Below are 24799 nucleotides of genomic sequence, written 5' to 3' on the forward strand. Positions count from 1 at the left end.
GAAATGTGTCCTGAAAGTGAGCATTATGCAAAGGAAGATCCACCTCGGACCACAGTGATGGATGGATGGATGGATGGATGCCACAAGTGTTCCTGGCTGCTTCAGATGGGTGCTGTGAGGCTCAACAGGTCAGGATACCGTGCCTATTGCCCCAGGGGTGCAAGATAAGTGGGCTGACCCTGCACTCTGACCCCCCCCTCACCTGTATGTGTGTCTGGGTATCACAGAGCAGCATGATGGGATATGCGAGAAGAAGCATTCCAGTGCAAATGGCGAATAGACCTCATTTCATGTCAAATAGATTGCCGGATTCCTATGTCAGTACAACTGGTGGAGCAACACACAATATACTTTGCAATGTATTTCATTTACAGTGAAAATTCCTGTGGTTTCTTATTTTGTTACTGTTAGTAAAAATCCTTATTAAAGACTTAGGGAGCGTAAAGAATTGAGCGAACTTAGAGATAACGATTTGGAACTTTGTCGTTTTAAAATCCAGCTTCTGAATACAGATCGTGGCCACATAATTATTTTGCCTGCTTATCCACAAAACACCACTCGTTTTAAAATTACATGTGGGATATACTTTATTTTTTTTATCATAAGTATACTCATTATTCTTTGAATGGAATATGTAATGCCATAATAGTATTAGAAAAAATAGGACTCGTCATTGTGCTGAACAATAAATTGAACATATGAACAAAGCGACTGATTTAAAATAACTCGGACAATACACTGTACCTGAAATAGATTTTAAAAGCTGAACGTAAAATGAGCAAACAAGTAACTCTTAAAATAGGTGAATGGCATATAAATATGTAAAACAACTTGCCAAATAATGTAGCGTAGTACCAACTTTTTAAAACATGCTTCATTAGGTTTCCGTCTACTTAACATGTCAATGAAATACTGCACTATGGTGGAAGAAAATCACAATTCAATTTGTAAGGCTTTAGGACCCGGGGAAGGGAAGGTGTTTTCCTCTTCGAAAGCGATTATAAATGGCGGGGCATTTATGCAGATCATAAACAGTAACTAAGTATTCTTTTATTTTATTTCGAAATCTATTCATTATTCATTTGTTACAGTGTATCGATGTTTCGGTTGCCGTGCATTATGCTTATTTTCCTGCTGCACAATTCCCCACCGCTGGAAGCCCAAACAAAGCGCCCATTGACCACAGCAGTAAGGAATTACATCTAAATAGGGAAGAAACCATGGCGACTGAGTTCAGCACTTCAGATCCGACTTTGGTACCCAACAATGGGGCCGAACCCGAGGAAGACGAGGAGCATTGGCTTTATGGGGGTAAATACGGCCATAAAACCGCACCATCAACACTATCGGCCGCTGGTCCAGCGGCTACACCGACCAAAGGCCTTTGAAATTAATCTGTTAATAGGCTTTTTTTTTTTTTTAAAGTGTTTTCGCCATAGAGCCGATTTGATGAGAGAAATGCATGGAGATACTTATAATGCATTATATTGCAATCGAACTATTTTAAGCGTCTCCGATAGAGTCTCTGCAGAGCCGTCACTCCGGTGACAGAGGGATGCTTCAATGAATCCCAGATCACTTTTTCCAGGAATAAACCGTCCCGCGCTCAGTGACCATGCTATCCCATTGTCTCCTTAGTTTAACGACGCGATCTCAAGCCGGAGATCCTTAAATGCAGATTTGCTCGCTTCGGGTAGTCGCAGCGGATAAAGCGATATTATTCGCCGCGCAGGAAGTTGTCTGATAAGCGGCGGTGGCGTACTAACGTAGTAGCAATGGTTAATGATGAAATCACAACTTGATTTTTTTGTGCCGGTTTACAGATGAGACCAAAAAACAGAGTGGGGAGAATGTGGCCGGGTAAGAACGCATGTTGTTATTCTTTACGTAGGAATGGTCTTTCGTGTTAGTCACTAAACGTTTCTTAAGTTGTGGACAATGGCCATCATTAACAAATTTTCATTGGGAATAACTGTATAGGTGCCGCCAGCTGTAGAATATTTAATATTCAGTATTTATTTAAATAATATCGTTGTAATAGTTAATATTTATCAAATAGTTAAATATTATTTCCCCGACGATCTATATTCTAACTGAAAATGTGCAGTCAGCGGTACCTATTCCACAAATATAAACTTGTACTAGCACCGAAGACGTGACTCAGTAAACAACGTAGCTTTTATTGTAGTCTCACCGTAACAGTTTATTTGGAGAGTTGTATTAGCCGGTTTTGTAATTTATACCTGCATTATGTTTGCAATTTCTAGTAGAAAAAAATACTATACAGGTTCAAAAGAGAATCAAGTGTAAGTTAACTTCAGGTTGCAGTGACCTCATGTTTATGACGTTTTCTAACACAAGCCCAAATTCACTGTTAACTGTTTATGGCCAGTAGTGGGAAGTTGATCAGGGCAAAGTTACACGTGCAGTGTCACGCCTACTGAACAAAACAATAAACTGGATTAAACTGGATCTGACCGTATATTAAGTGAAATGTGGCACATGCTGAGTGGTGACAAGTTTAGGACAAAATCTGATACATTGACTTCAGGGGTATTAAAAAAAAAAACAAAAAAAAACAAACAGTGGCTGATGACATTGTATGTCCCCGCCTCACAGGTTTCTGGATGCCAATCAGGAGAGTTACCTTAGCAACACCAATGAGAAGCAGGCTGCCGAGAAGGTAGGGGTGAGGCAGGCAGGGAGGTCACCCTGATGACCTGACCAGTGGCACGCCACACTGCATGTGACACGTGACTGTGCAGAGAGGGGGCTTCCCCACGCCATCACCATGCTCAGCCTTACCTGCTAAGTCCTTCATGATCAGATTATCTGATGGATCTTCTGGAAATTTCATTCAGTTTATGCAAAGTTCAAAGTTTAGCTTTGATAACCTGGCATCAGGTCTGTCCCATCTTCTGCTTCCTGGAATGGGTTTGAAGTTTGGCGCGACTCTGGATCTCGTAGGCCATTAAGGAAAATGAATAAGATGAGAGGGTATTAAATCAGATCATGTTAATATATGCCTGGACAGAGTCTGTATTTTGCCATCATAAAATGGGATTGTTTTTACTGAAGTTTGCCATATTAGTCCATTTGTACCCATCTCCCTGCATTAATGCATTGTGTGGTGTGCAGAATGATGTAAGTTTCATTTTTAATTTTTTTTATGTTTGATTTAATGCCGTGTAAATGTCCTTTGGGTCCACAGGCAGCTAAGAGCGGTGAGGATGATGACAATGACGAGAGTGACAGCGACGACGACGATGATGTCAAAGTCACCATTGGCAACATTAAAACTGGCGCGCCCTCCTACATGTGTGTGTGCTGTCAATTCTGTGTGTGACCTGTAGGGGACGCTCTGCTGTAATGAATTTATGCATATGTCATGAATAATTCAGCTCCTAAAAAATTTGCTTGATAGATAAAATTTTAATCGTTCATTTCTCCATTTTAGGGCACCACCTATGAACCTGAGTCTCAAGTCAGGACGCAGCTATGGAGTCACAGCTCCAGGCAAGTACCCGCTGGGTACTTGCTCACGCACAAGTACTTGCTTATGCTCACTCAAGTACTGTGGTTACTCTGTGTGTTTACATTTTAGTAACCCTAAACAATTTTGGTTTTACACTGATGCTCTCTTTAATTTTATTGTATTTAACCTTAAAATATATTTATCCTTAAAAAAACAAAGTAATGTACAGTGGTACCTCAGAACTTAATCTGTTCAGAACTCTGGTTCGAATCCTAAAAAGTTTGACTTCTGATCGAATTTTCTGCATAAGAAATAATGGAAAATGAACAGGATAAAACAAGAGCGAGCATTTTTTTCTTAATGGCTTCCAAAACAATAAAGAATGTACCCCAACACTACCCCTGTCCTGCCCCTATCGTCTGTTCCTTCCGTGTGCCACGCCCCCTCATTAACCTCGTGTGGAATCCCCGTGTGATCAGCTGTTTCTGGTTGTTGTCATTAGTCCTATGTATTTAGTCCATGTTTCAGTTTTGTTTCCCTAGTCCTGTCATTGTAACGTTATTATGTTGTTCTGCCTGTTCTCAATTAAACCCCGTGTTTCCCGATCGCTTGAGTCCTGTCCCTGCTTCCCCGGTCCCGGCTCGGCAGATCGTGACAACCCCAAGCCATGCCCCAACACTGCACCAACACTAGACTATGCCATACGGTCCATTGTTTATTTTTATTATTACTCTGTATTCGTTAATTTGTTCATAAATCGCAAACTTTTAGGTTGTAACATTTTAGGTACAACTATTGTGTAAGTTTTTGGTGAGCAATGGCTACCAAAATTATATAAAGTATAGTGTATTACCTGATATTTTCAATAAAAAAAGCACTATCACCTGCAAACGATGCTATCACAGTGAACTCGAGGCTGAGACTGAAGCGTTACCCTTTGTTTCCGCTGAGAGACATGCCGCGTGACTCATTTCCCTGCGCGTACAAGTTCTCTTAGGTCGGCGTTCACGGTTTGACTTCTGAGATTCAGATAGAGTTCTAGGTCATTTTTTTTTCGAACTGGCTGGTTCGACTTTTAATAAATTAGAATTCTCATGAGTTCGAGAACTGAGGTACTACTGTATTCCCAGGTCTTTGTACAGTGAAGTGGTGCTCAGGAGAGTGGAATTTCAAAGAGCTAATTTCCAAAACTCACTCAGTCCACAAGATACATGGATGGAATAAGTTTGTTAGTACGGTCTCTGGGGATTTTTGTTTGGATATCTGATGAAAGTTCTTCCTTGGATTACTTGAGGACTCTGTGAGTTTTGGTTCCCAACACTGTAATGTATGATGAGGAAGCCTGACAGGTCACTGGCGGTCTCATCTCAAAGACAACAACAAATTAACTGAGTTTTGAAAAGTTGCTCTTTGATTGTTAACAGTGTCCAACATTGAGGAGCTGTAGTGATTTGAATATTTTCTTGCTGTTCTTGATCATTTCTTCTGTTGATTGACTGACACTTGGATTCCCTGCCTAATAATGCAGCAAAGCTGCAGTCCAAAGGCATCGACATGGAGGCAGTGGGCAGCATCAACGGGCTGCCTGTGGTGGAGGTGGACATTGACATCTTTGAGGACAAACCATGGAGGAAGCCAGGTGAGGAGCTGTGGGTGCTACTGGCCAACTGAGAAGCAACGTTATAGCAGTTAACAGATAGCATAGGCGTCAACTCATCACTTAGCACGTTGGGTGACTTTCCAGCAATGTATCTGCGTTCGGTATTACAGAGCCAGCAGACAGCCTTGGTCTTATCAACCACTTATCAATAATCTAATGGGAAACCGAAATGTTCCCAAACTCCTGATTAAATGGCATGGGAGGGTCTCTCAGCTCTCGCGTCGCCATTGTGTTTGACTAACCAGCACAAGCCGCAACCAACTCGCAGCCACGATTAGCATTAGCACCTAACAGGGGCCCTTCCAGCATCCATCCATCATCTACCGCTTTTCCGGGTCGGGTCGCGGGGGCAGCAGTCTAAGCAGGGAAACCCAGACTTCCCTCTCCCCGGCCACTTCGTCCAGCTCCTCTGGGGGAATTCCGAGGTGTTCCCAGGCCAGCCGAGAGACATAGACCCTCCAGCGTGTCCTGGGTCTTCCCCAGGGCCTCCTCCCAGTGGGACATGCCCGGAACACCTCACCAGGGAGGTGTCCAGGAGGCATCCTAAGCAGATGCCCGAGCCACCTCATCTGGCTCCTCTCAATGCGGAGGAGCAGCGGCTCTACTCTGAGTCCCTCCTGAATGACCGAGCTCCTTACCCTATCTCTAAGGGAGAGTCCAGCCACCCTGCGGAGGAAACTCATTTCGGCCGCTTGCACTCGCGATCTTGTTCTTTCGGTCACTACCCACAGCTCTTGATCATAGGTGAGGGTAGGAACGTAGATCGACTGGTAAATCCAGAGCTTTGCCTTTTGGGTCAGCTCCTTCTTTACCATGACAGACCAATGCAGCGCCCGCATCACTGCTGACGCCGCACCGATCCGCCTGTCGATCTCCCGCTCCAGCCTTCCCTCACTCATGAACAAGACCCCGAGATACTTAAACTCCTCCACTTGGGGAAGGAGCCCTTGGATACAATAAATTATATAAAATGGGACTGGGGGTGGGCAGAATTTCTAGCTACACCCCTGCTTGTCAGTAAATGTATTCATTCGTTTCATTGTGCATGTCGAACCGCAAATGATGTTGGCAACTGTCACAGCCCAATTACACATAATTCTGCTTTATATCTTCCACGAGAAAATATGACAGAACATGAAATATAAACTTAAAAACAACTTATTAATCCAGAGAGACCACCTCAAATCTAAGCTCAGGTACACTGTAAGCAGACTCAAAAAGCTACTCAGAATGGAATTAACATTAAAAAAATCTGTAAATAATTTAAAAAATATATTAAGTTTCACAGAGTTGGAGTTGGTACTGGAAGTGATCAGTATTCCATTTAAAGCATCCCCACTTAAGTTTATTAAGTTCACTGTGGTTCCATTTGTCAGCAATGCCCTTCACAATAACAGCCGGTATTTTGGCAGCACAGCTTATATTCAGGGATCAGGAAGGCAGATTGCCGTCTCCTGCTCATATTTCCCGCGTTGCTGTTCACCACCTAGGTGCCGACCTCTCAGATTACTTCAACTACGGCTTCAACGAGGAGACGTGGAAGGCGTACTGCGAGAAACAGCGCCGGCTTCAGCTGGGCCTGGAGCCTGGGGCCCCCCTGAACTCTGAGAATAAAATCACAGTAGGTAGCAGCAGCTCGAAGGAGGCACTGTCCTCATGCTGCAGACGGCCCGTGGGATTTCAGCTGCGGGCGCCATTACAGGATTGCACGGAACTAAAAATACTGCAGCTCTTGGCCGAGAAATCCGGTTATTAAACTTAGGGACACTTCAAGTTCGGTTACTCACATAAGGTCACTGCTAGAATATCATCCTGCCTGTTATATCCATGACAGATAAGAATTTTAGGCAGGTTAGATGATGTAGGCTGTTGATATGCAGAAGAAGCCCTTAGAGATTCTCAAATTTCCTCTATGTCTGGAAGGTGCAGCAGGGAAGATCCGCCGTTTTGGAGAAAGAGATTGAATCAGCTGCCATCAAATCGGAATTCAAGATGGACTTTCTCCCGTCAGCTAACATCCTTCCTGCAGCCAACAGACTTAAAGCTGGACCCCCTCCAAACAGGTACAAACTGCCGTAGCTTAGACGCGACTGGAATCATGGACATACCGCACCCTGCTCATAGGCCATGCTCGGCTGGGGGGACCCAGGCTCTCGGACCCGAAGAATGTGAGCACTGAGATGCTTGCACGCGCCCACCTCTCCACAGGAAGTTGGGCGGCACCATCGATGTGATTGGCGGACAGACGGGAGCCATCCGGCGGGTCGAGGGCCGAAGGAGAGAGATTCACGAACACAATCCCATCCAGGTCAGACTCCCGGTGACCTCGTTGCCCCTGAAAGATTGAAGCACACCAGCAGGCTGCTTTTGTAAACAAAGCGTATTATTCCAAGGATATAAGGGGATCGGAAATATTTCAGACACACCAGTGCATGTATGAATGACATATACAGGACAGTCAGCCGGTTGCCATTCCGCCTGCAGGTGCTGGGTGACCATGCCGGTAAGACCCCACCCTTTGCCCCCCCGGCGGGGCTCCCTCCTCCCCCTATAGGAGCGCCCCCTCCTCACTTCCTGCACCCGCCCCCACCGGTGTCTGGCATGCCCCCACCGCTGCATCCGCCTGGTAAGCTCTAATTCACAAAAAGACTACATTTGAGTTTCAGTCCATACTTTACAGTATGAAACTTCAGCTTGACTAGTGAGTTCTGGGCCAGTCCTATAGTGGATCCAGGTCCCGTCTTAGCTACCTGTCCAGAGGGAGGTGGTGAACTGGCTCGTTTTCCATGGAGCTGATGTGATGCCTGTGTTCATTGTCGTCATCCTTGGTGACAAATACTGCTGGCTGGATGCCTACGAGTCTGTAGGCAGAACAGCTAATTCTCTGAACAGGTTGCACAATACACATATTAAAGGATGTGTGTGTGTGTGGGTTTGTATTTACCACATTGTGGGGACCAGTTATCCCCACCCCACAATATGGTAAAACCTGTTACTTTTTAGCTAATGGGGATATTTCTTCAGTCCTCACAATATAAACCTCAATTTTATAAAAAATCTGTGAGTACAATCAAAAAACTGAAATAACCGAAAGTCTTGTATTTTGTTTGGTTACTTATGGTTAGGGTTAGGGCTCGGTAGGGGTTAAGGTTGTCATAGTTAGATTTATGCCCATAGAAATGGAGAGTCCCCACAATGATAGGAGTATATGATGTGTGTGTCTATCACCCTTTCTGGCTGGCATTAGCCAATTAAGATTTGGAATTAAATAGAAAACCAGGTCAATTTCATCGTTGCACTCAGGTTAATCTTTCTGATTCAGCTTGAGAGTGCAGGCATGTCATTGCCCTTTGTTCAGTGTTTTGGCTTCATTTGGTGGCACTGATACCCATCGCTGGCCTGTCTTCACAGGTATCCCCCCGCCCGCCATACCAGGTAGGTCTCTGTGGTGACAGCCGCCGGCCATTGAGCTGCTCACTGGTCATTGTGTAGGAACACGCAGCACATCATCGCGTCTTGTGTTACAGGCTTATTCCCACCTCCTTTGGCTCCACCCCCTACTCTAATGATGCCCCCGATGGATGGGTGAGTGGTGACATCTGATGCCTGCCAGGACTGGTAAGTGACCACGATGGACACTGACTCCTGTGCTGCTCCACAGGAGGTGCCCCACCACTGGGTACAACCCCAGAGCTCCTCCCCCCTTTGGGTACAACTCCGGAGGTGAGTCCAACCCAGGGGTGGCCAATCTTATCCGCAAAGGGCCGGTGTGTATGCAGGTTTTTGGGATAACCTGTAGGTCAGCTGTTCAAACCCAGGTGTGAGGACTCTTCAGCCAATCAGTCCTCTAATTAGTAATCTAATTAGGGAGTTGCAGCGAAAACCCGCACACACACCGGCCCTGGTCTAACCTGTCATGAGCATCCTCCCTAGGTCAACCCTTCTGACCCTGGGCCACTGGACCCTAAATGCACATATATGATTCAATGGCCAATGAAATGGTTAGGTCCAGTAACACAACAAGTAGAGCATTGTGCTACCACCACAAAGGTTATGGGTTCAAATCCTGAGGAGCACATAAAGTGTAACCCTTCCTTCCACTTCTAATTTGCTTTGGGTAATAGCTTCAGGTAAATTTGAATTTACAGTAGCAGTGTTTCTTAGCCTGGTCCTTGGGGACCCCAGACACTCCTGTCTTTGCTTCTTCCTCCCAACACCGTGGATCGTCCCCAAGGACCAGGCTGAGCAGCACTGATGGAGCTGGCCTGTGGATCTGACTGCCGGTGGTTTCACCTGCAGATTCCACCTTCATCAGCTACCCTCCTGTCTCTGCCTCACACTCTCCATGGGTCACGCCTATGGAGAAGGGCGGCGGGGGCACATCGCCCTGGGAGTACCAGGGTTCTCGACGGGACCCGGAGAGAGAGCGGGAGCGCGAGAGGGACCGAACTCCCACCACCAGCGAGTACAGCAAGTGAGAGCCGCCACTTACTGTAGGCCAATGTTTCTAGACGGTCCACATTTTTGCTTGGGATCTGGGAGGAAGCAGGTTGAGAAACACTGCTGTAGGCCAAAGGTGCTGAGCTTCAGGCCTTCAAGGAACACTGGGATTGTACTCAACGTCAGCTTTTAATTATGTATAGAGAAGTAATTATTAGCAAGGTAAATGACATACCCTAGTGCCACAAGTGCAAATTAGGTGCAAACTGCCTAATTAACTTGCGGGACAAAGGTTAGGCACTTCTCACCATAGGTGAAATGTCCTACTTGACAATCTGGAACTGCTTGTCCTATTCAGGGGAATGGGGGTCCAGATCCTATCCCAAAAGCTTCTTCCGCGAGGCAGGGAACAACCCATCACAGGACACATTCACACACCGTTCACATGTGTGGCCAATTTGGCGACTCCAACAAACCTCACTGTGTTTTTGGACTGTGGGGTGAAACCAGAGTACCCAGAGGAAACCCCACGACGACATGAGGAGAACATGCAAACTCCACCCAGACAGAGACATGAACGCTGGTCCCAGAGGTGTGAGGCAACAGTGCTAACAACTGCACCACTGTGCCATACCTTGTGTTAAATCATAGATATTTAATCCAGAATAGAACTGCTGAAATCTTAGCTCTAGAGTAGTTTACAGCAGCAGTAACAGTGATAAAACTTGATTGTGACTTGTGGCTAGGTTTAATTTTTGCACTTGTTAAATTAAGAAGGTGGCGGAATGAATTCTGGGTATAATTTTGAAAGCTTTAAGAAATGGTATTTGGTGTTGACTTCAGCGAGGATGAGCGTTACCACTACTACAGCCACGAGAGGGAATACGAGCGGGAGTTTCACCACGGCCGTGAGCGCAGCCGCGAGCGAGACGAGAGGCACAGGGACCGGCGCCATCGTGACAAGGAGGAGAGCGGCAAACACAAGTCGTCCAAGCGGTGAGTCTGCAGCCCTTCTGTCGGGAAGGACCAATGAGGGCTTTTTGGCGGGGCTCAAGTTAAAGATTTACTACCATCAGGAAGATACTGGCACTAAGGCGGATGAGTCCTCAGCTTTCAGAGGCCCACGTTCAGGCGGTGAGCTCTAAAAGAGCTTGAAGGGACAGCAGGGTGGTCTTGCATCCAAAAAGCAGCTCCGTTAAAGCAGCTGTCCCCTGAAACGGCTAATAAATGTAACGAGGCTCTGGATAAAAACGTCAGTAAGGATGTGCTGTCCCCTCGCAGCAAGCAGCACGACGGCGAGGAGGGTGACGGACATCGCAGGCACAAACACAAAAAGAGCAAGCGCAGCAAGGAGGAGAAGGAGGCACCGGAGGAGGCTGTCAGCCACAGGGAGGAGCCGGAGGGCAAGGAGTAGTGGCTCCACCCTCTTCTCCCCGGGCACTCTGAACATTCCCGCCAGCAGGAGGCCCGTCAAGCTTCCGGAAAGCTCTGCGAGGGGCACTTCTTCCAGACATCCCATTCTTTGTTTTCCGAGCGCCAACTGTGATTCTGCAGTAAGCTATGTCGTTAGTCAGCGTATCACACATTTCCTATTTAAGACGTTTTTAAAAACCTCTAGGCTTTTAACGTTACTTTTATATGAGAGGGAAAAGTTTTTCTTTTTTGTTATTTGTGCTGTTAATATATGTATCTGGTGCTCATTTAGGTAAATGTAAGTGTTGGGATTAGCCATGCAGGCGTAATTATCACCAGCAAGTAAGGCACCGCTGGATGCACTCGCCTGGACACTTTCAGAACATCTCATGTTCACTTCGTGAATGTTAACAGAAGGCAATCTTCAGACAGACTTCCCTGGAAGGAGACGCAAGTGTAAAATCAGAGGACTGCACTCGGCCCAAAACATGCCCTTCAGCGTTATTCGATGTGAAAGTGTTATAGTTTTTCCTCTGCAAAATGGCATGATACCAAATGTCTTTTTTTATATATCTTCTCCTTTTTAATGGCACACGACAAAAATGTGAATGTCATGACTTAAGAATTTAAAAATATATATGTATGAAAATAAAAAAAGACAAGTTTTATTTTATTATTTATTAAATGAAATCAGTTTAAATCACACTGTGGTCACTGCAAAAGCTGGTTCCAACAGCAAAGCTTTATCTAGGCTCAGAATGTTCTACGTACGCGTATAAATAACCAGACATACATTTTATCTACAGAAAGACTGCAGCAGAGTCCTGGAGCATTTTGTCTATGTGAGCGCCGTGGACCGCACCCAGTTTAGGAAACGTCTGTTTGGGATCCGTTATAACTGAATGGATGTTTCACGTGCTCCATCTGGATGATAAATATCATACCCCTGCCCCCCCAGAGTGTCACTGTGAGTGTTGGGGGCTCTCTGCCCTTCCTACCGGGAATGTGGAAGGCGAGCCAGTTTAGCCAGAGGTCCCAGGGCCCGCCCACCGCCTAGAGCACCGCGGGCCTTAGCAGAACTCCTCCCCAGTGTCACAGGAAGGCCTACAAATGCAGGGGGCTAGACGCCGAGACTCATGTTTATGTCTTTTTTTTTTTTTTGGTCCTTAAGGCAGGTAAGAATTGCTTTTCCTCTGTAAGAAACAAGGCACCCAAATGAATCATAAGAAACAAATCAGAACAAACCATCGCACTCTATTCGCTACCAGCAGAGCGCCACTTCAAAGAGAATGGATCGACTGGGTAGTTCACCAGGCACAGTTACATAATTGTATGCATAGGAGGATAAAGCTGTGTGCCTAAGCTGATCTAAATTACAATCAACCAATACAGGCAAGCTGAAGCAGGCTATTTAACTTTGGTATGTTTATACCCCAGCAGAGATGAGAGGCCAGCAGCTCCAGGACTTCAAGACAAAAATAAAAGCCCAGGTTCCTCATAACTTCTGGTTATACTTCATTGTTTGTTCTAACTGGTTGTTGAGAAGAAATCCACTAAAATGGGGGTTTCTGAGGTCGTAGTTGTGGGACTTATCTAGATCATCGAGGCCTTGCACTAATTTGTGAACCCCAACAACATATTATCAAGTACTTTGAGACACAAAAACAAATTACAGAAACAAATTAGTGGGTGGGGTGGGGGGGCAAGGGTGTTAATGTTTTAACAAAGGATTTGAAGCATTTTACAAATGGAAATGCTCAACTGACTTACAAGACAGACAGGAGAATTGTGGATCAATAAATCCCACTTTCTTGTCATTTGGAAGATGTGGCATAGAAGCACTAAACACCGTCACGCCACGAGAGGGAGTTTCACCTTCACTGGATTGTCAAACTTGCCTCCATTTTCTGCAGGCACATCGTATTAAAGAATTGGCTGTTGGGTTAGCGGTAATACTGTTCTCTTTCACCATTATGACATAGCTGTCTTAGAACAAGCATCATCATCTCGTGTGTGAGGAGAAGAACCTACAGCTACCTACTCAAGGTAGAGGGATGTGGCAAAACAACTACCCTGAGGTCAGCTCGTTTCCAGGGTGAAAGGACATCGACCCACAAGGAGACCCTAGGTGCTCAGGGTTTTGCACTAGAATAATTTAAATAAACCCAATTCTACAGCACCATCCACAGGTACTGTTCCAAGTATATCATGTACAGTACAGGTCATATTCACCTTATATCATCTACTGAATTGTACAACACAGTATTAGTGATGAAAACGAACTTTGAACCCTAAATGGTCGTGGTTATTGCGCAATGTCAATCATTGGCTGTGTTAACACCAACGCACAGTGGATAAATGTGGCACTATTGCAGACTATTAACTGGCCAGTGGAGCAGGCCAATACCTCTGCTGCGAGTGCATAACAGATGGAATGGGGAGACTGACTATGGGATGCTGATACTAAGTGCAGCTACACCAGGCTGCCAGGCCACGACACCACGGTCAGCGTGACCTTGTTCCTCTGCAGCTTCAGCAGAGGGATGAGCGAGGAGTTGTTCATGCCCACTGTCGTCGCACCGTTCACAGCCACAATCTCATCACCGCACCTGCAGGAAAACACCAGCTTGTGGGCGACAGCTTCCCAACCTCGAGTCTCATGACACTGTCACTCTCACGCATTTTTACACCACTCAGCTCTGCAGACAGCAGAGTAATACCTTCTCTCTTCAGTGCATGTTAACCCTTTGTAATACACCTTCAATTTTAAATAACCTCTACTGGGTGTTTGACATTTGATTATTCATATAATACACATTTGTCAAAGCAGCTTGTTTCCTAAAAATAAAAATATACAAAATCCTTCACGCTTGTCCATTACTTTATTCCTTGATTCTGCTGATGTAATAAAGAATGGGTGTCACCCATCACGTGCCTGATTCACCAAAACCAAGCAGAGAATCATACAGTACAAGTGGGAAATAAGAACATAAGATGTTTACAAATGAGAGAAGGTCATTCGGCCCCATCAAGCCCTAATAGCTTCACGTTTATTTTGGGGCAAAGCCAACATCATGTCTCCGACGTGCTGGCAACTCACTTGAGACGCCCGTCGAAATGTGCTGGTGTTCCAGGCACGATGGTCTTGATGAAGAAGGGCTGCTGCCCATGATTCTCCTCATAGCCTCCCACTATGCTGAAGCCCCAGCTCTCGCTGTTGGTCTTCTGCAGGACAATGTCTCTGCACCAGTGCAATGGGCTGGAGATAGAAAGTGGGGGAAACAAACTTTTTATTTATCTATTTAGTTATTACCAAAAAAAATCCTTTCAATCCATCTATCCATTACTTTTTAATAACTACTTCTTCATTTAGAATCATGAGGCAAGAAAGATGCAATTAAAATAGAGGTTTCAAACATCTCCATCCACACAAATGTTTTCATATTGTTTATAAAGAAATTTCCAGACACACAAACAAGCAGAAACATGTATGATGTGGCTATTAGCTTATACACTGTGATTGGGAAATTAGATTCTTTTTGCGCAAATATGCAGCAAACACTCTATGTAGCTACATACAGGTCAGCAACAAGGAAAGGGCCATTTAAAGTAACATCTCCATATCCGCCATGTTGGAATACTGTTTACTTCTGTGTAGGGTGACCCGGTCCCCCGTCAGGCAATGAGAGGGTGTAACTAGTGGGATCGAATCAGGGATGGGTCACGTGATGAGTAGGAAGCAGTTTGGGCACTTTTAGAGTCTGCGTTTTCATACTCATCCACACTTCGACTCTACAGCGGAGTCTCTGAAAAGACACTGATTTTGGGGGCTGAGTGTGGACCAAAGGTGAAAATTGAGACTTACGTCTGTGTTTTAATATGAAAACGTAGCAGTGTGGACATACTGTTACAGACACTCGATATGAGGCACACATTAGCATAAATTTGGAGTCACAAATTCACCTGAACAGCTCGTCTCTGGTCTAGACCTCTGTGTTAGTGGTCCACAAAGAGCAAGTTGAGGGAGGTGTAAAAGACAATTTCCCCACGGGGATTAATAAAGTATCAATTATTATTATTATTATTATTATTATTATTATTATTATTATCAGTCTTCTTCAGAGGTCTAGACCAGAGACGAGCCGTTCAGGTGAATTTGAGACTCCAAATTTATGCTAATGTGTCTCTTTGATCACTGCCAAGAGGAGCTGTGTACAGCACGCACTGTGACAGGCGGCCCATCCAATGCACCGCTAGTGACCTCTGACAGCGTCCGTCTCACCTCGGCAGGCCCAGCCAGCGCGTCCACAGCGGGGCCCAGTTCAGGTCGTCCTCCCGTGGATTCTCCAAAGGCTCCAGCTCTTCCCAGTTCACGCCGTCGCTGTCCTCCTCCGTCAGGGTGCCGGAGACGGTCTCCACCACGCGCAGCACCACGTTGGGCTGCGAGGCCTGTGCTTTCAGCACCCGCACGGCCTCCGTGTAGGTCAGCTGGGTGAGATCCACGCCGTTGATGCTTAGCAGCACGTCACCTGGGGCATCAGGGAGGGCAAGGAACCTCAGCACCACGTTCTCCTAGGCACTGGGTGCCAACAGAAGGCCTACAGTCACACTGGCAGAGGGCGACTGCAGCGCCTGGGGACATTACCGGCTTTGATGGTCCCATCGCGGTGCAGGCAGCCCACCGGCTGGACGCTGGTTATGTAAATGGGCACATGGCTCCGGCTGTCCCTCCCCCCAGCGATGGTGATACCCAGGGAATGGCGAGGCTCCTTCTTAATGCTCACAGTCTTCTCCTGGCTGGAAAAGCCATCAGGAGGGTCCTGGGCAAGGGCCACACAGACACACAAAGGGAAAGAGAAATGTCAGCTGACAGTGAGGTACTTCAAAGACGCAGGGCAGAGAGAAAGTACAGGACACAGCACATTAGCTCAGAGCATGTGTTGAAATCCACAGGTCTTCCCCTCTGCGGAGCCTGCAGGGCCTTCAGAAGCTCCCTTTCCTGCCCAGCAGGGATCCTCTCCTCCCAGCTAGAGAGAGAGGCTGCGAGCCTCCTTAGTGACAGCTAACCAACCTCCTCCTTTGATCCTCCAGCCCGCAAACAAAGAGGCACCACGTGCTCTTTTGATCAGAAGCGTGCAAGTGACACGTCTCTCACTGCCACCCGCTGGGTGGGTGCCCCACCCCCCACGCCTGCAGGTCGGGGCAGAGGGGTGCCGGGACTCTGTGGGGCGACTCCTACCCCACGTCCCCAACAGAAAACATAAGCAGAACCACAACAGGCTACCGCACAATCACCGGTGAGCTGTGAGACACCTTAACGCAGGTACAGGCTGCCGCATGGTCATCGGGGAGCCGTGACACACCTTAACGCAGGAACAGACTACCGCACGATCACCAGTGAACCGTGACACACCTTAACGCAGGTATAGGCTGCCGCACGGTCACCAGTGAGGCGTGACACACCTTAACAAAGAGGCACGCTATCGCAAGGTCTCTAGTGAGCTGACACTCACCTTAACACAGGGACAGGCTACCACACGGTCTCCGGCGAGCCTCAATTGACCTTAACCCAGGGGCAAGCTCCTGCACGGTCACTGGTAAGCTGCAACTCACCTTAACGCAGGGGCAGGCTACAGCAGGGACTCACCTTGACATAAGTGGAGCGCCGCCTGAAGTAGTGCAGGTCTGAGTTGCGGCGTGTGCCCCTGAGCAGCCCCTCCCCGCTGACTACGGCCTCCCCCTGGGGCTCAGCGTGCCTCAGCACCACGAAGTTCACCCGCATCTCGCTGGCCTGGGCATGGGGACAGCCACATTCTCCTGTCACACACACACACAGCCTGCCCAGTTTCAGCAGACAGCAAACGGTTTTCTGACTTCCTCTTTATACATCATTCAGACATTCAAAATGCTGCAATTCAACCACCGATGATCATTGACGACTTATTCCTAATAACATCCTCAATATGTAAGAATCTCCACAGCTTAATTAAAACAGTTTCATCAAACCATTTAATTAAAATCACATGAAAAGCTGTGTGAAGGTCACATATGTTACGCAGAAGAAATCTTGCGTTGGTCATGCATAGATTTCCGTTTGAGTTACGATAAAAGCATGGAGCTGTAAACAAGTGGAACAATGAAAATCAATGGCTTCCCTGTAGCATCAATGGTCTGGGCTTGTGTCCTGTCCAGGATAAATTATTAGTTCAATTAATATGGATAAACAGGCACTCTTGCTATTGAGCAACAGCGTAACGGCTGAGACACTTAACCCAAGCATTACTTCACTGTCTGAATTAACTGTATAACTCAAATTTTTAGATTTACGCTACAATCATTGAGTTGAGTCGGGCTCTGGCTTACAACTTTATAATATTTCATGATCAAAGCTGTATATTATGTGGATTTACTTATGCTTTTACTTTACCTGCCTTACTTTTAAGTGATCGCAACCATGTTAGTAACCATGTTAATAAATGTATGTAACAAAGTCACACCATGGCACTCTGGGAGACGACACACCTGTGTACAGAAGGGCCGACAAGAGAGACCCCCTTGAATCTTTTGAATCTTTAACTTTCTTGCAGCAAACACACCCGACATTTAAAAAAGCAGGTGCCTGTCAGCACAGCACTATGGCTCCTGCTAAATGCTAATGGCTATCAGAAGCGGACGCGAGGGAGGAGCTGTAGACCAACCTGGATGATCTGCGCCGCGCTCTCAGGAGTGCCATGTCGCAGGTCCTGCCCGTTGATGGCCAGCACCTTGTCGCTGTTGCGTAGCTTGCCATCCTTTGCTGCCAAGCCACCCGGCAGCAGGTCCAGGATGAAGACGCCCGGCTCCTCGGACTTGCGGATGAGCTTGATGCCCAGCGGCTCCGAGCGGTCCCTCTTCATCAGGGTCACTTGGATCACCGTGCCGAAGGGGGCAGGGCCCGGGCCGGCCGGCGCAGAGGCGGTAGGAGCAGAGCCCGGGTGGTGCTCGGGGCGCGGGTTGCGGGTGGAGAAGCCCTTCTCCTGCATGACGGTGAAGCGCACCACAGGGCAAGAGCGCCGCAGCACAGCGACGGCACGCGCGTGTGAAATGCTCGCCACGCTGACGTCATTCACCTAGGAGACAGAGCCGTCTTTTTACAGGATGGACAGGATAAGACCAGGGCTGCACGATATCACGTCGTGATTATGCTCAATAATCACCAGGGCTTCAGATGATGGCCGTAAGCATTTGTCCGGACGCCTGGCTGTTGACTATATGGACGTTACCCACAATTATGTAAGCAGATTAGTAGTGTGCCTAAAATATTAATGAGAGGTGTTTTGTAACGCCTAAAAGTCAGTAATTTGTATAAATTTAGCAAAACTGTATGTTTAACAAACATACTGAACTTTAAACTGCTACCACACCACTTTCTTACCTCGTTTAAGCACAATATCTCCTCTTTTAAAAGACGATGTGGCTGCTGATCTGTCCCTTTCTTCACCACCACTTCAGTGCTTATCACTTCTATGATTTACCAAAACAGTAGCATGTGACATGCAGCGCTAACCAAATTTAATAAACATAAGGATAAACTGGATTTATACAGATTAACTTTTGGGCATCACAATACTCATCTCTCATTAATATTTTAGGCATACTACTAATCTGCATACCAATTTGTGGGTGTAAATAAACATCCGTATAGTACTGAAAAGCTGGCGTCCGGACAAATGTTTGCACCCGTCATCTAAAGCCCTGGTTATTATTGCGCATGCGGCACATAATCACGATTATATTGCAATGTAATATACTGCAGACCATTTCAAGCTATCAAAACATTCAATACAAATTCAAGGTGCTGACAAAGCTCATGTCTGACAGCATGTGTAATTAGAGTCTACTTTGCAATAGGAAGGGGAGGAGGCCTTTCAATAAGCAGCTGATGTTTATCTCAACATACCTTTTGGCATGAGACACCAGCCTATGTTAAAAAAATAATAATAAAGTGTTCATCTAGCGACCAATGGGCTGAGAGGATCATAGTCACACTTCTAATTCTAATTGGTCAGCAGAGAACAAAAGGCAGTCCCAAGCATTCCAGAGACTAATGTGAACCCATTCTGTCAGCTCTGTTTACCAGCGCGCTACATTCCTGCTCCGCCTGAAGGAGCAAAGTGAGAGGAGTGGGAGTCAGGGGAGGGTGGGAGTCAGGGGAGGGTGGGATGGGATGCAGCCCACGGCGGGACGACTGCTTATCACAATGAAAGGTGATTAATGCAAATGTAAATATCAATGCAAATGCACGTAATGACCATCGTCAATCTTTATTTTTTATCACCCACAAAAAAGACTGCAATGCCAAAATAATCTTTCAATCAGGTTGAACTTATCAGGACTATCAGAACTGTATAACTGGCCATGCTTCAGCACCAGGAGATTGACCTACACAAAGTGTGCCGGAAATCTTCACTGACATTACAAACTACAGGCAAAAGGATGCACATGAGGACACATAAATAAGGCCTAAATGCTGGAGGTGTTGTGTGTACAAAAGTGGTGTTGCCGATACTTTAGGAGACGAGAGCTGCTGAGTATGGCCTTCACTGTCTCATGCAGGCTATGCAAGCAGTGTTCTGCTTAGCTGGGTTCTGGTGTCGTGTGTGTGTGTGGGACTGTGCGGGGTCAGGAAATCCGGACCGTTTTATTTTGGGTTGCTCCGTCTAAAAGGGACAGCATCTCCTAATTACTGGCTGTAATGAGGTTCCATTTCATGGTGTTTACGTTCAAACTCACTGTGGCCAGGGTTTCAAAAACGACAAATCATGTCAGGATTCAAACACCTACCAAATCTTTCTTTGCTTCCTGCAGGTGTAATATTTACCAAACCAAACAGTACATTAACTTAGGAGACACTATCGTCCAAAGTGATGAACAAGCGAACATCAGACAGTACAGTCCGCCAGTGTCCCTGGAACAAACAGGGTAAAGAGCCTTGCTCAAGGGCCTACTGGTAACACCAATGTGAGCCACGGAGCTTGAGCCAACAACCCTCTGATCACAGACACAGAGTGTACAACCTGCAAGCCACAGCCTGCATACTACCTATCAAAGATGAAACAAGGCAAAGTGATCTACATGGGAGATTAATGATTAAGCTCATGGGAGTTTACCTACACAAAAATGTTCGGAGGGCATAATGAAAAATGATTGGATGTAACCAGTCAGATTGTAGAGGAGGTGGGTCCAAGCAACAAAAGGAGGCAGGACCAATCAGTCTTGGCCCCAGCTCCTCTATAATCTGATTGGTTCTGAGAGACAACCAATCATTTTTCATTCTGCCCTCAGAACATTTTTGTGTAAGTAAAACTCCACAAGCAATGAGGAACCGTCACTGATGAATCTGATGAACCAACGAAGGCACTTTACAAAAACCAAGCAATCAAGCACCCCCCTGCGAGGCTCTCTCACCTCCAGAATGTGGTCCCCGGGGGCCAGCTTTCCATCACGAGCTGCCAGGGATTCCCGCACGATGTCCTGGATGACAATGTTCCCCAGCGGCGTGTCCTTCCCGCCAACGACATGGATCCCCAGCTCCTCCTCTGGCTCAGTGCGAAAAATCTCCACCACGTTCGTCTCAGCCACCAGGCTGCATCTCATAGGGGCATCTGGGAAGGTGACAGGGAACTCTGGGAACTCTGTGTTCATACACACCAATGTACACAAAACAAAGGAGCTGTCATCATACAGCCACACCGTCCCTGACGTCTTACCACAGACCCAAGGCTGTGGGAGTCACTGATTTGGAATGAACAAGAGGGAGGTCTTGTAAGTAAAGTTACAGGGCAAGCTGTACTTGACGACGAAAACACAAGCGTGTCATCTCATTGGAAAATACTTAAGTTCAGTTTGGTAGAGCAAACAGAAAACCGGAGATGGCTTGTCCTGCCCTCCACCTCCTCTTATGTGAGCTATGTGTCACTGTGTTCCACTCCCTCCACCCTGAGCAATCAATCCATCACCTCACTTTTATGCTTGTGGTAGCCTCTTTTGCTTAAAGAACAAAAATAAGTTGCCACATTTTGTGTTAGTGGTCAAGCTAGCCCAGCTTATTTGACAGGATCTTCCATCATGGTCAAACATGTCTGAACTACAGCAGCAGTCACTAAGTGAGATGCCATTACAGTATATCTGACACCTGCATGTCATATATGTGGGTTTTTTTTAAATCACACAGCAAAATGCAGTTTTGCAGTAAATAAATTACACAAAGACTAACATCCATCTATCTTCCAATTGTTTATATGGCCATAAAGTGGCAGAGAGATGAATGGTCTAATATGATACAGAATGTAATTATTAAGTTGGGTACACCCCAAGCTGACGGCAATAATCTAGTACCAATGAAGGCCAACAATCGGCTCCCTTCCTCTCCGGTCGATTGCGAAAATTTGCACAGGAACACACCGGCACAACTAGCGGTGAAAGCTCAATTTCGTCAGTTAGCTACAAGGCCGATTCAACATGCTCAACTGTACTAAACAGCTCCTAAGTGGATCACAGCTCCAAGTGTGCCACACACACTGGTGCGACAGGCAGTCACCGACTCGCATCAACAGCCCATTATCGGCTTGGTGTGTTCCAGGCTTCAGGCCCCTTTGCTGGCTGCAGAGGAAGGCTGTCCTACCATCCTCACTCTCCTCAAAAGCTGGGTTCACCAAGCCCGGCTCCCCAGGGCTCCGGGAGCTTCCCGAGCGAGAGGCCGCAGTGCCTCCCGATGGCTCCACCTCAGTCTTGCTCCCTTTCAGGTCATTCCATGGGGGTCTTTTCTTCTTCTCAGACTCTTCCCGCAGCTTCCTGAAGCCAGGACATCTAGGAAATGTACAGCAGAGCTGAAGACTCAGAGACGACCAACTGATACATACATATAGCTGTCCAATGAAAACCACATGTCCAATTTTTCACTATAACAAGATGGATCACAGATGGACTATGCTCATTCTCCTGTATACTGACAGAGTGTGACATCGAATTGACCAAAGAAAAGATGTTTTATGAAATCTAACTAGTATTTATGTTTGCACTAGTTAACCTTTGTATTCATGATGGTCATTTGTATGGATTACTTTATAATTGCTAATTTTAACAACTTATAGTCAGATAGCTAACAAGCATTAATTGTGAACATAAAGATTAGTTTATATATTGTTGACACTGACATATTTGCCTCGTTTTCAACAGTTCATGCAAGGTGCTCACAGAAAGTCTTGGCACACTTGCTTAATTCCGTAAAAATGTTGCAATTTTTTTGGTTTCATAACAAAAGTCCATTAACAAGTAGGGATGGGCGATATGACCTAAAATTATCATCACAGTATTTTTTACTTTTTGGACGGTGATGGTATTATATCAGTTTTGGAAGGAGCAGTATGTCCTGTCCCTTTTTATATAAATTGAAAGCAATATTTTATAATAAGTACATTTTAATTGCTATTACACTTGGGTATGGGCAGCTTTATTTAGAAAATAAAAAGTGACAAAGGTGATGTTATACATCACATATGAGAAAACAACAAAAAGGGAATGACAAGCCGTTTCAGCCGAAAACAGTGCAGTGCATTTTACTTTTCATTTCAAATAAAACGCAGGGTTGCCAGCTTTGGTCAGCTTGCTGGAGTGAGATTTTCAATTTGAGACAAGTCTGCATACGCATTTACATGTATGTTCCAGTTTTATTACCTTGTAAATAGTTTTTATGGTTGACAAACTACCCCAATGCTTTTGATGTAGCTACTTTTAGGTTTATAATGGAATAATACTGATCTGTCGTAAGATTTCTTGCGTGAGCGTGAGAGTCTAAAAGTGCAAGTGTTACGTCAGATGCTTGAGAGTTGGCAACCCTGAAAATGCACGTTTTAATTATTTCACCTGAGCTGATTTGCATATAAAATAACTTTATACAGTTGTGAAATAACGTAAACTTTGAAGAACATTAAGTCACCAGTAAACTAATGTCTATTTATCCAACATTTTATTAAATACTGCGTATAAAAACTTTTAAGTTTTACAATTTCAGGACAGAGCAGTCACTCCGTTATGAACATTTCGGCTTTTTGGTTGTTGATATTAGATTCGCTACTGTCATTAACACTAATGGCATGTTAGCTGAAAAAAAGGGCTGCATACACCAAAGTACATCTTGCTTGGAGGTTAAAGGAGTTTGATGTTCATTGGAATGGAAAACAGACGGTTCTAGTGTTAACTGGGTAGTTGTGCCTTTTACCGCGCACCTTGCATGAAGGCTAATTTGTTGCTATATATATGTAACCACGTTATTTTGTTTGATGTGTATAATTACACAAAATCCGTTTATTTTGAATTATCGCTATTGCAACACCCCATCAGAGTTTGTAATAGAAAAATCACATATATAACTGGTTTATCAGCATTGTAAGTACAAGTATTCAAATTACAACTTAAGCTTTGAAGAAAATAAAATGGTTTACTTTTTATAAATAGGTTGTTGTATAATTAGACTGTAGACTTCTTGTGGTGTTACCGGTATAGTACAAATCCATATCGTGGCGCACAATCATACCAGTAATGACTATGACACCAGTGTACCGGCCACCCCAATTAACAAGCAATGTTTAACATCTCTCCACACATCTTCCATACAGATTTTTATTTTCAAGTGTCATTTTTTGACTGACTCATTCAGTTTTGTTCTTACCATTTTGCTGTTAATTAAAATTGTAGTCACTGGCTCCCAAAGTCATACTAAGCAAAAATGTTAGGTGTTTTATATTATTGTAAGGTGTTACTAATCAAAAAGCACCCAATGAGTCAGCTCATCAATTAACTTTAACTCAGAGCAGCTCTTTTAGAACTATAATTTGGGTGTCAATTTATTACTACTAAAAATGAATATTTTACTTAAAACTATAAATCTAATCTAATGATATTTTTATTTTTACAAAGGAATGAATGATTTTTGTTATAAAACCAATAAATTTGCAATATTTTTACTGAATTAAGCAAGTATCCCATCTAAGACATGAAAACGTTCATTGACAACTGTGTAAAGACAGGTTTCCTTTTGTGTCTCAATATGTTGTTTTAGGGTTATTCTTCAAAGCAGTTTCTGAGAAAATGCGTTCCTTCATGTTCCAGGAATAATGCCAATTTGGAGACACACTTTACATTGGACAGCGATGACACACATACATTCATTTAGCAAGCACTTTTATCCACAACAAATTGAGAAAGCAGGGTCTGCCAGTCCTGAGAACAGTTGGAGTTAAGGGCCTTGTTCAAGGGCCCAATGGTGACATAACGCCCACCACAGGATTTGAACCGGCGATTTTCCAATCACAGGCATAGTGTCTTAACGAATTGAGCCACATGCCGTCCACAATGACTTATACGGGTGGGGATACACAGGGAAAAAAAACACATGGTAATTCAGGGGATGGGAAAAGCACTCTCACTCATCACTGCCCAGTATGCAGTGGGGCAACCATGTGGACAGTGCAAGGAGGGGGGGGGGGGGCACTCAGGCGTGCTGAGCTGCATTACAGGCTGGCAGGGAGGGGACTGACCATCACAAAGCAGGGCAGGACCTAACAGACGCAGCCACCTTACTTCACACCCTGCCTGTTTCCACACTAGGGCCCCCAGTATCGCCTCATGGGGAGTAAACACTACATTGCTTACATTCTTGTGATAAGAGAAAAACACACAGAACAACTGAAGAAGTCATCTGTTAAAACCATTTCAAACACCAATAGCAAAGAAAAATCCATGTCTAAATCAAAGCTGCAACTCTCGTAAAG

General features: G+C 45.4%; 2 protein-coding genes across 5 annotated transcripts in view; one reads left to right on the top strand and one right to left on the bottom strand.

The window, feature by feature from the left end:
• On the top strand, positions 1 to 11661 carry LOC111838062 (pre-mRNA 3'-end-processing factor FIP1-like). Of its 2 annotated transcripts, none has more exons than XM_023800639.2 (16): positions 1 to 128; positions 1824 to 1860; positions 2620 to 2683; positions 3212 to 3318; positions 3458 to 3516; positions 5004 to 5114; positions 6626 to 6756; positions 7059 to 7198; positions 7344 to 7443; positions 7620 to 7761; positions 8547 to 8570; positions 8663 to 8720; positions 8797 to 8858; positions 9435 to 9609; positions 10419 to 10571; positions 10857 to 11661. In XM_023800639.2, coding segments are annotated over exons 4-16 (1290 nt in total). In that variant the 5' UTR covers positions 1 to 128; positions 1824 to 1860; positions 2620 to 2683; positions 3212 to 3316; the 3' UTR covers positions 10990 to 11661. The 2 variants fall into 2 exon arrangements, with proteins under 2 accessions (XP_023656407.1, XP_023656406.1); XM_023800638.2 differs by lacking the exon at positions 1 to 128 and adding an exon at positions 142 to 1311.
• Positions 11652 to 24799, bottom strand: part of LOC111838061 (ligand of Numb protein X 2-like) — a 25309-nt gene continuing 12161 nt past the window's right edge. For all 3 annotated transcript variants that reach the window (XM_023800634.2, XM_023800636.2, XM_023800635.2), the window contains 8 exons: positions 21652 to 21836; positions 20436 to 20632; positions 17687 to 18097; positions 16636 to 16779; positions 15634 to 15808; positions 15271 to 15517; positions 14089 to 14247; positions 11652 to 13597 (listed from right to left, as the gene is read on the bottom strand). In XM_023800634.2, coding sequence (XP_023656402.2) covers positions 13462 to 13597; positions 14089 to 14247; positions 15271 to 15517; positions 15634 to 15808; positions 16636 to 16779; positions 17687 to 18097; positions 20436 to 20632; positions 21652 to 21836 — 1654 coding nt within the window. In that variant the 3' untranslated portion in view covers positions 11652 to 13461. The remainder of the gene's footprint in view (positions 13598 to 14088; positions 14248 to 15270; positions 15518 to 15633; positions 15809 to 16635; positions 16780 to 17686; positions 18098 to 20435; positions 20633 to 21651; positions 21837 to 24799) is intronic.

The sequence above is a fragment of the Paramormyrops kingsleyae genome, chromosome 18 (assembly GCF_048594095.1).
Source record: "Paramormyrops kingsleyae isolate MSU_618 chromosome 18, PKINGS_0.4, whole genome shotgun sequence".
Taxonomy (NCBI): Eukaryota; Metazoa; Chordata; class Actinopteri; order Osteoglossiformes; family Mormyridae; genus Paramormyrops; species Paramormyrops kingsleyae.